The 10,893-nt window shown below is 55.1% G+C and overlaps 1 protein-coding gene across 1 annotated transcript; it reads right to left on the bottom strand.

Moving 5' to 3' along the window:
- Positions 1–2,365: 2,365 nt before the first annotated feature.
- Positions 2,366–10,890, bottom strand: LOC148423298 (titin-like). The gene is made up of 16 exons (XM_088415007.1): positions 10,569–10,890; positions 10,210–10,497; positions 9,810–10,109; positions 9,580–9,731; positions 9,328–9,478; positions 8,943–9,242; positions 7,092–8,858; positions 6,717–7,010; positions 6,350–6,637; positions 5,977–6,276; positions 5,543–5,877; positions 3,721–5,452; positions 3,329–3,631; positions 2,838–3,149; positions 2,770–2,778; positions 2,366–2,709 (listed from the first exon to the last, which is right to left on the bottom strand). The coding sequence occupies exons 1-16, from the start codon at positions 10,888–10,890 to the stop codon at positions 2,366–2,368; spliced, it is 7,197 nt and encodes a 2,398-aa protein (XP_088271133.1).
- Between the last annotated feature and the right edge of the window lie 3 nt (positions 10,891–10,893).

Below are 10,893 nucleotides of genomic sequence, written 5' to 3'. Positions count from 1 at the left end.
GCGGCTCTGCAGCTCCACGCCCGTCTTCCTCCAGGAGACAACTGGCGTCGGGCGTCCGGAAACGGTCACAAAAAGCCGCAGGGTTCCTCCGGCGCGAAGGCAAACGGTCTTCTTGAGGTCCTCGTCCAGTTCCAGCTCGGGCATTTCTGGGAGGGTGCGGCGCTGCCAGTGACTGCTTGCGCTAGAAATGAGGATTACGTTTCGAGCGAGACTCACCGATCCTCTCCAGGGGCTGGATCTCAGCGCTGGGTTCGCTGAACTCTCCCGTGCCGTTGCTGTTGACGGCCGCCACTCTGAATCTGTATTTCTTATTGGCGACCAGGCCGCCGGCCAGATACTCGTTGGTTTTAAGAGGCTTGGCTGTGGCCCGGTACCACTGCTCAGAACCCTCCTCCAGAATTTCCACCACGTAGCCGGTGACATCTGAGCCGCCGTCGTACATGGGTCTGGTCCAAGTCATGCTGATACTGTGCTTGGTGGTGTCTGTGATGCGAGGCGTCGACGGGGGAGCCGGGGTGTCTACGAGGGGACGAAAGTTTCCGAGACTTGGGACGGCGCATCTCAGAGCGCGCTATATCGGGGTGGCCCAGCTAGCTCCCGTCCGTGTCGCTTTTTAGTCACAGCTCGCTTATATTTTAATCCCTGATTTATTTTCGGATTTCTTTTCTGGAGCAAATACCGGGCGTTAGCACATTGGCATCCTTGCTCCTTGCCAGTGTGGAATCCGCATGTTTGACCCGCGCCCACGAGGGTTTTCTGCCAGTACCCCGACTTTGAAAAACACAGCGGCGGCATGGAATGCTCAAACGTTGGTGCGAGTGGTCGTTGCGCTCTGCGTGTGGCGCGCAACCGGTCCGAGGTGCGCGCCGCCTCTTACGCAAAATCAGCTGGAATAGGGTCAAGCGCACCCAAGAACCCGATGGGCACAATCGGAATAGAAAATGGATCGATGGACTTGGACTAACCGACAATCAAGTTTCCTTTCTGCGTATCTGTATACCGCGCGTAATCGACTACCCCCGCGGACTCATTTTGAATAAGTTCCTACCGGCGATTTACAAGGTGATGAACGTCAAAACGGGCCGTGCATCCTTCACGTTTTTTCCGGATTTGGACACCCCCGGTCTATATCAAGAAACAAAGGAAGGGTCTCACATGTGGGATCTTTGAGGAGGATGTATGCAGAGACGTCGCTGGGCTGGCCGTCTCCCGCCGCATTGACGGCCGTCACTCGGAACTGATATTCGCTTCCTTCCAGCAGGCCTGTGATCTTGAGGCGGGTATCATAGATGGTGTAGGTCTTATTGACGCGTGTCCATCTGCCAGTGCAAAAACAGAGACGGCATGTGATATTTCGTTGTAATCGGCGAATGTTCTTAATATGCATGGATTACGCCGTGCGTGTGAAAGAACCGGCGTATGTGACCTCGAGTGGAGGTAACTTATCATGGTTCCGTTTGGGTGCGTACAGAAATGATCGCTCAAACCTGGTGCTGTTCTTCTCCCGTTTTTCCACGATGTAAGTTTTGATCTCGCTGCCTCCGTCACTTTCCGGCTTCAGCCACTCGATAATGACGTGTTCCTTGCCCACGGCGGTGGCCTCCGGTGTGCCGGGCGGGGACGGCAAAGCTGGGGCGGGCACAAACCGGGTCAAAGATACCGACGCAAAAATACAGCCTATTGGCTATGTTTCATGCGGTATGACTTGTGAGCGGAGGCGGGGGCTCCAGTCACATGACTAGACTCGAGTCAGACTTAAGCCTGTAGATTTAGGACCTGGGACTGGCAGACTTTTTTTTTTGCTCAAGTACTTTAGCATGCTCTCGAAACAAGTGTCTTTCATTCGCGCATTTTTTTTTTGTTTTTTTGGTAAATTCATTTTCTTTAGGCTGAAAGCTACTCGTAGAGAGCTAAAAGCGCCCGAGCTGCTTGTGACTTACAAAGACTTACAAAAGAAAACAATTTTTCATACAACTCTTACTGTAAGCATTCCTGGCAACGACCGGCTCGGATTCCAGCGGAACACCGGGTCCATACTTGTTGACTCCCCGCACTCGGAAGACGTATTCGTTGCCCTTGATCAGCCGGGTGCTGACGCAAGACAAGGTCTTGCACTCGGTCTCCATGACGACCCAGTTGAGACGACTGGTCTCACGGCGCTCCGCGATGTAATGGCTGACAATGTCGCCGCCGTCTTCCAGGGGGATCTTCCAGGACACGGTGCACTTCTCCTCCGTCACTCTGCTAATCAGGATCTTATCGGCCGGAGGCCCGGGAGTGTCTGCCGGACACAGGAAATACTTAGTTCAGAGTGTGAAAGTCGCCGCAGATTCTTCCTTTTCCATGGGTTTTTACAGTGTACGTGCTATCCCAATTGCGGGGATGCGCGCCGTGCACAAAAAGATCTTAGCAACTGACCCAGGACTTTGACGCTGACCGCGGCCGTCTTGATTCCATTGACATTCTTGACGGTCAGGACGTATCTACCGGTGTCAAATCTGTCGCAGCTCTTGATGACAGCCATTGCCCTCGTGCTCGTATAGGTCAGTGAGTACTTCTCGCCCAGTTCCAGGATCTTGTCACCCTTGGACCAGTAAACAGTGGGCTCCGGCTTACCGCCAACCGCCCCGTCCAGGACAAGGTCAGAGCCGGCCGCCACAATGATGGTTTCGCCCGTCAACTTGCTGTCCAACTCTGCTCTGGGTGGAGCTGGAAGACGGAGGAAGACGATTTCAGCATAGCTTAAAAGTTGCTCGCTCCCCGGCCTACCCGAACCGGCTGAGGAAAATGAAAAAAAAACAACGGCAACAAAACGGGACATCGATGACGGCGCTTACTGTATTCATCCTTGCAGGTCACGGGCCCGGTGGATACGGAGGGCGCACTGTGGACCCCGGCGGCATTCTTGGCAATGATGCGATATTCAAAGGTTTCACCCTCTCCCAGGTTGCTGACGGTGAAGTAGTTCTCCGTGATGGTGGTGTAGTTGCACTTAAGCCAGCGGTTGTCATCCCACTCATCAGAACTATAGACTTTTCTCTCGACCACGTAGCCAACGATCTTGCTGCCGCCATCGTTGGCGGGCACGGTCCAGCACAAGGACACGGAGGAGCGAGTGATGTCCGTCACCCGAGGGTGACCGGGAGGATCTGAGGAGAGGAGGATGAGAGGTTTTGGTCGGACCCGCATCATTTCTATAAGCCCGGGGTGTTATCGGATTTTTTTTCTACAACCCTTTCAGCTCGTCCGTAGTGATGAATGGCCCTATGCGGACACGGGGGCCCGGTTTGCTGATGGTTCGCGCGAGTGAAAACAAGCTTCCACTCACCGACGGGGTTGAGTGCCACCACAGGTCGGGAGGCCTCGCCGGCCTTGCTGATTCCAGCGATGTTCATGGCGTAAACTCTGAACTGGTACTCCAGACCCTCAAGCAGGCCGGACACCTTGTAGTGGCAATCCAGGCAGGGCAGCTTGTTCTCCCTCGCCCACAGAATTGTGTTCCGCTCTTTCTTCTCAATCCAGTAACCGGTCACCACGCTCCCACCGTCGGCATACGGCACATCCCATTTGATGCCGATGGCATTGGCCGACACCGTCATCACATCCGGGCGAGTCGGAGGACTCGGGGGAACTACGGGAATAGAGCAGAAGCAATCACGATTCTACATATGAAGCACAGATAGCTGCGGGCCTAAAGCATAGGCCGCGTTAAAAACGTACCGAAAGGATGTTCAATGACCACGGGGACAGACTCCACGGACTTGCTGACTCCAAACTTGTTCTCGGCGCAGACCCTGAACGTGTACTCCATATACTTGGTCAGATGAGTGATCTTGATGGTAGTTCTCTTGACGCTGGAATTGACCACTTGCCAGGAGGTCGAGCCGGACTCGCGCTTCTCAACAATATAGTTGCTGATTTCACTGCCGCCGTCGTCGGAGGGCTCCGACCAGGACAGCGAGCAGGACTCTGAGGATACGCCCGAAACCGCCACCGGGCCCGTGGGAGGGCTGGGTCTTCCGACGACCATCACCGTCACGGTAAAGGTTTTGACTCCGGCGGCATTCTCCAGATTCAGGTAGTATTTGCCGCTGTCGCTTCTCTTGCTGTCTTTCACCACAAGAGTGGTTCTCTCTTTGGTGGTCCGAATGGAGACTCTGTCCGTCTCCTTCAATTTCATCTCTTCCAGCCTCCAGGTGACTTTTGGTGCCGGCCTGCCACTGATGGGGATGTCAATGGTGAAGGTGCTGGAGGTCTTGCATGTGATGAGCTGGTTGGTGATACTGCTGAGATCAGCGGTAGGTTCAATGCGAGGCTCTTTGATGAGCACGGAGGTTAGGGTGGCCTGAGGTTCACTGATACCAGCGTCGTTCTTGGCCTTGACTCTAAATTCATACTCTGTGTCCTCAATCAGACCCTCCACCAGCATCTTTAGGGACTTGGTCTCACCAGCGACGGACCAGGACTGTTTATCCTCGGCTCTGAACTCCACTATGTACCCTCTGATGTGGCTACCGCCGTCGTGGTCAGGCTTAAGCCACACAAGCGAGGCCGTGGAGCTACTGGTGTCGACGACATCTACTCTCTTGGGCGGGGCGGGTTCTTCTGTCGCCACAACGGGGTCGGTCATCTCGTGAGGCTCCCCCTGGCCATACTGATTGACGGCAGTCACTCTGAAGAGGTACGATACTCCGATATCCAGACCGGTAATTCTGATCATCTGGCGGGAGCACTTGCCGCTGACCTCTTGCCAAGTGAGGCGACTGGCCTCGCGCTTGTCCACAATATAGTGTTGGATCCTGGAGCCGCCGTCGTTACTCGGGGCGTCCCACATCATAGTCAGCGCTCCTCGTGTGACGTCCTTGAAGGCGAAGGCGCCCGGAGGTCCGGGCGTATCCAGCACTTTCACGGTAAACGTAATGGACTTGCGCCCGCTGTTGTTCTCCAGCGACAGCGTGTACTTGCCCGCCTCGTAGCGCGTGCAGCCCTCAATCGTCAGAGTCGAGTGGGAATCTGTGCCGTTAATGTCGGCCATGACCGGCAGTTCGCCCTCTACCCGGGACCAGGTGGCCAGAGGGGTCGGTTTGCCCCGGAAAGCAACGTGAAGGGAGACGGCGCCGCCATTTTTCACTGTGTGCGTTTGCTTGAAGCTGGCATCGATGTCGAACTCGGGAGATGTTAGTCTATCCAGAGCCTGCACGGCGTTGGGCATGACTGAGCATTCTCCTTCCCCGGACCCATTCACGGCGCTGACCCTGAACTTGTAAAGCTCGCCGGCCACCAAGCCCTTGGCGGTGTACCGTTTGTGAATGCAAATCTGGCTATTAACTCTGTGCCACTCTTCAAGACTGGCCTTGCACATGTCAATGTTGTAGCCAATGATTGGTAGGCCACCGTCAAAGACTGGCTTGGTCCATTCCAGGGTGACGGAGGATTTGGTGGAGTCGATGACCTGACGGACACACAGATAACGGAGCGGGTTAGGGTTACGCTATAAGCCCGCCGACATGCGGGCCTCCGCGCAGTCCGGGTGGCGACCTACCTTGATTACCGTCGGGGCACTAGGGGCGCTGGTTGGCTCTCTGCATTTGAAGAGCCTGGATGTGCCACTGGCTGGTCCGACACCAGCCCCGTTTTCCGCCATGACACGGAACTCATACTCGTTGCCCTCGGTGAGGTTGGTGACTCGGTGCCTGAGCTCTGTGATGGGCCTTTTTGCGGAGACCTTCACCCAGCGAAGACTCTTCTTCTCGCGTCTCTCCAAGATGTAGTGCTTGATCTCGTTGCCGCCGTCTGACCTCGGCCTGGTCCAGCACAGGGTGATGCTGTTGCCAGTCACGTGTGTAGAATCGGGGGTTCCGGGAGCCTCGGGCACAGCTGAGCAGAAGAACAGACGTCGCCGTTAGGACGAGACCGACGAAAGCACGGACGCGTAGACTCTTCGAGGCGGACCGGAAGAATTCCAAGAAATCTTACTGTATTGCATCTGCGCAATGAACGGAGCTGAGTCCAGTGGTTTGCCGACACCAAACTTGTTGACGGCAGAGATTCTAAACTGGTACTCGTTGCCCTTAATGAGGTTGGTGGCGCTGAAAGAGCACGCTTCACACTTGGAGGTGACCAAGGCCCAGGAAAGCCGAGAGGTCTCTCTCTTCTCCACAACGTAGTGGGTGATGGCGGCGCAACCGTCGTTTTCCGGAGGATTCCACCACACTGAGCATTTTTCGGCCGTGATGCCGGTAAAACGGATGGGACCCTCCACCGGTCCAGGAGTATCTGTAAAAAGCATCGGACGGTAAATGCTTCAAACACGAGGCGGCGCCTTCATCGTAAGGAGCGACACGGCTACCTTGCACTCTGACGTTGACGTCAGCTTTCTTGGCGCCGGAGCTGTTCTTGGCCTCCACGGTGTAGATTCCGCGGTGGTTTCTGTCCGCATCGCGAATGAACAGGCTGCTGGTACCGATACCGGCTGTAATCTCGATATCCATCGTGGTCCTCTTGTCGATCTCTTTTCCATCCTTGTACCATGCAACCTGCGGTACTGGACGGCCGGTGATGTTGCAGCTAAGCTTGACGTTCTCTCCGGCTCTCAGCGTCAACACCTGGTCCGGGGACCATTCGATCTCAGGGGGGACTACGATTTGCAAAGGGGTCTCGTTAGGATTCGCGCTCTGAAAAGCATCTTTACATTTTTCCAGTGTCAGAATACGTACTACTCTCGTCCTTGGTCATGACGTAGCCGGAGGAGTTGGACGGGGGGCTGACGGTGCCCACGGCATTTCGAGCGATTGCCCTAAATTCGAATCTGTCTCCGGCGGACAGGCCGGTCACAGTGAATTGGGTCTCGCTGATGTCAGTGAAGTTACAGCGCAGCCACTTCCCTCTGCCTTGGCGCCGCTCCACGCTATAGGCCACAATCTTGCTGCCTCCGTCCCGCTTCGGAATGTCCCAGGTCAAAGTGACGGAGTCTCGGGTCACGTCGATGCAGACAGGGGTGCCAGGTGGATCTAGAGACAATTTCCCAAAATGTCAGGTCAGACGCTTCGACATAGGTCAATTCAATGCAAAAGAAGGCCACCGTTACTCACCAACGGGGGCGATAGCAAGCGCGTGCTTGCTCTGTTCGCTAACAGGGCTGAGTCCGGCGTTGTTCTCCGCATAGACTCTGAAAGAGTACTCTAGACCCTCCAAAAGACTGAGGATCCTGTACTCTTTGTTGGAGATGATGGTGGAGTTCACCTTCTGCCACAGGAGGCTGTTTCTGTCCTTTTTCTCAACGTGGTAGCCAAGGATGGGGGAGCCTCCATCGAAGCCTGGGGCTTCCCACCGAATGGTCATGCCATCACTGGTCACGTTGTAGGCTACCGGCTTTCCAGGAGCACCCGGAGGTTTGTACTGATGCTGCGCAAGGACCTCTGTCGAGACGAGTGCTTCGCTGACTCCGTATTTGTTCTCCGCACGTACCCTGAACTGGTAGGCCGTTCCCTTCACCAGGTTCGGAATTTTGAAGGACGTTCTGACCACACTTGAGCAAACCATCTTCCAGATGGCCGTGGAAGTCTCTCGCTTCTCCACGCTGTAGCAGGTAATCTCACTGCCACCGTCCTCTTTGGGCTCTTTCCAAGAGATGATAACATTCTGGGCTTTGATCTCGTCAAAGCGAATGGGGCCAACGGGCACAGAGGGGGGTCCCAGAACAGTGACCTCAACGTCAAAGTAGTTCTTCACCGCTCGGTTGTCCAGAACCAAGGTATACTGGCCTGCGTTCTCCTTCTTGGCACCCCTGACTGTAACCGCCGTCTTGTTGTCAGTGGTCCTGAAGCGAACCGTCTCACTTTCCTTCAGGGGAATATTGTCTTTTAGCCAACTGATGGCAGGTCTGGGTTTTCCCTTGAAGGGCAGCTCAATGTGGATGTTCTGACCCACGCGGACGGCCAGCTCTCCATTAGGGTAGTCACCGAGGCAGGCCTCGGGTGGAATGATGTAGTCCGCCACTGTGATCGGGCCAATTTGTGAGAAGTCACTGGTACCCTTTTCATTCTTTGCATAGACCCTGAAGTTCATCTCAGAATCCTCTTCTAGCTCCGTCACCTCACAGGTGCAGCGCTTACAGGTCGTAGCAAAGGTCCAGCTGACATTGTTCTCATTTCTCTTCTCAATGACGTACTCAGAAATGTGGCTACCGCCGTCGTGGTCGGGTCTGGACCACTGCAGAGTGACGGAGCTCTTTGTTGAGTCCAGCATGACGAGGTCTTTGACTGCGCCGGGTGTCTCGGTGGCTCTGACGGCCACCGAGGTCTCGCAGGGGTCACCCACACCAAACTCATTTTCGGCGGACACGCGGAAGAAGTAGGCGGTGTCCTCCTCCAGGCCCGACACCTTGTAGCTTGTATTGGCGCACTCGTCCGTGACCATCTGGTACGCTTTCATGGTGGAGCCCTTCTTCTCGACAATGTATTTCGCGACTGGCGAACCACCATCAATAAGGGGAGCCTCCCAACTCAGCGTTAATTTTCCTCTGGTCACATTCTTAATCATTAATTTTTGACAGGTGGATGGACTGTCTAGCACCTTCAGGGAAACCGCTATGACCTTGGGCTCTCCCACACCGTTTTCTATCTCCAGCAGGTATTTGCCGCAGTCGTCGCGGGTGACCTTGGGAATTAGAAGAGTGGTAGCCCGCTCGGTGCTTGTGATGGTGTAACGGGTGTCAGCGGCGATGTTGCGTTCGCCACGCCGCCACGTGACGCCAGGGGCGGGACGTCCCTTCAGGGGAACGAACACCTCCACGTCACGACCTGCCCGGGCCGTATAGTGGGTGGTCATGGGAACGTCCAAGTCCACGTCGGCCTCCTCTGTTGAGAGAAAAGGTTCGCGTGAAATCTCGGCAGCTGTCGGATTTGTTCATTTGATGCCGCTGCGACTGTGAGGATACAAACCCAAGATATCCTTGGCTTGCACAGGATGGTACATCCTGAGATCCTCCCCTTTGCCCTTGCAATTGACAGCGGAAACTCTGAAGAAGTAGTAGGTTGCTGGTTTGAGGTGGGAGACCACATACTCGCAGGTTTTAACTTGCGGGTTGACCGTGGTCCATTCTCGCTCCTCTGTGTTCATTTGCTCCAAGAAGTAGTGTGTGATCTCGCTGCCGCCGTCATACACGGGCTTCTCCCATCCGAGAGTGATGGAGGTCTTCGTGGAGTCCACCACACGCAATTTGGATGGTTCTCCGGGAAGATCTAAAGCCAAACAGAGGGTCCATCACCCGCCGGCCGTACCGGAAAGGCAAGCCGAGAACGGGTCACGATAAGTGCAGAAGCGTACCGATCGGATCATAGGCCTTATATAACTCGGAGGCCTCCGAGTAGTTGCCTGCGCCGGCCTTGTTGACGGCGCACACTCGGTACTGGTACTCGTTGTTCTCCACGAGGCCGGTGACCTTCTGCCTGGTGTCTCTGATTGTGCCTTTGACCACCTGCGCACATAATAACCAGCGAGCGGTTATTATAATAACCAGCGAGCGGTTATTACCCTCGCAGACGGTGAGAAACTCCTGAAAGCTGTCCGCGAGCCGACCTTGAACCACTGGAGACTCTTCTTTTCCCTTTTCTCCAGGTAGTAACCGTCAATGTCGCTGCCCCCGTCCAGAGCCGGTCTCTCCCAAATCACCGTCATGGTGGACTTGGTGATCATGGACACTTGAGGCTTGGATGGCTCGCTCGGAGGAACTGTCGGAAGGAACGGGACGTCTGGTGACGACTGGCACACGGGTGGCAATTCATGCATCCTTTCGTCAGTTTCCCTACCAAAAGCGTTCTTGGCGATGACGGGCGCAGACTCCAGAGGGTCTCCGACGCCATACTTGTTGACACCGCGGACTCTGAAGATGTACTCGTTGCCGTGGATGAGCCTGGGTACGTTAACGATGCAATCGACAAGCTTCTCCGAGATGACGGACCACATGATTCGGCTCGTCTCCCTCTTCTCCACGATGTAGTGTGTAACCATGGCGCCTCCCTCGTCGGCAGGAGGAGACCACATGATGGTGATGTTGTCAGCGGTCACCTTCTTAAACTGGATCTCTCCGGCCGGGGGGCCTGGCCTGTCTGTAAACGAGAGGCGCGGAAGGTATTCAATTTCGAGGCCTGAAATAGTGACCTTTGCCAACGCAACATTTCCTCGCTGCGTACGGTGCATTTAACGTACCTTGGATGAGCAATCTGACAACCGCACAGGCTGAACCCAGGGAGTTCTTCACTCTGACCTCATAGGTACCAGAGCTCAGGCGCGAAGTGTCCCTCAGGAACAAACTTGTGGATTCAAAAGTGTGTTTGAAGAAGAGTTGGGCACCGGGTTTGAGTTCTCTCCCGTCCTTCAGCCACTCGATGGCGGGAGCGGGCTTGGCAACGATGTTGAACTTGAGTTCGACGTCCGAACCCGCCCTGTGCTTCACCTCGTTTAAGTACTCTGACGGTATCTCAATTTGAGGAGCACCTGAAGGTGAATTTAAGTCTTGTGAAAACCTGCGCTTTGCCGCGCGGCGTTCTCAATGTGATTTCACGTACCAAACGTATCCACGCATGTTGCGGGTCCAGCCGTCATTGAAGGATTGCTCACGGAGCCCACCGCGTTCTTGGCCATCACTCTGAACTCATAGGTGTGATCCTGAGTCAGGCCGGTCACAGTGTAGCGCGTGTCTTTGATGTTGGTTAGGTTTGCCTTGGACCACCGGCCGCTGGCTCCTTCTCTCTTCTCCACCATGTAGCCTGTGATCTGGGAGCCCCCATCAAAGTTAGGCACCTGCCAGGCCAGGCTGATGGAGTTCTTGGTGATATCGGTGATGCGTAAATTGGTGGGTGGTTCTGCGGGAAGACAGTCGGCGTTCATAAG

Source organism: Hippichthys cyanospilos, chromosome 5, assembly GCF_059441005.1.
Source record: "Hippichthys cyanospilos isolate Australia breed blue-spotted pipefish chromosome 5, RoL_Hcya_1.0, whole genome shotgun sequence".
Lineage (NCBI taxonomy): Eukaryota > Metazoa > Chordata > Actinopteri > Syngnathiformes > Syngnathidae > Hippichthys > Hippichthys cyanospilos.
Note: the sequence above shows the minus strand (reverse complement) of the source record. Positions and strands in the feature narration are given on the sequence as shown.

Bases quoted from the DNA above. Each gene is read 5' to 3' on its own strand.
- LOC148423298 (XM_088415007.1), bottom strand. From the start codon at position 10,890: ATGAACGCCGACTGTCTTCCCGCAGAACCACCCACCAATTTACGCATC. The intron at 10,110-10,209 runs GTACGTTAAATG...TCTCGTTTACAG, and splicing joins TGTCAGATTGCTCATCCAAG to ACAGGCCAGGCCCCCCGGCC. The intron at 5,878-5,976 runs GTAAGATTTCTT...TCTTCTGCTCAG, and splicing joins CATTGCGCAGATGCAATACA to CTGTGCCCGAGGCTCCCGGA.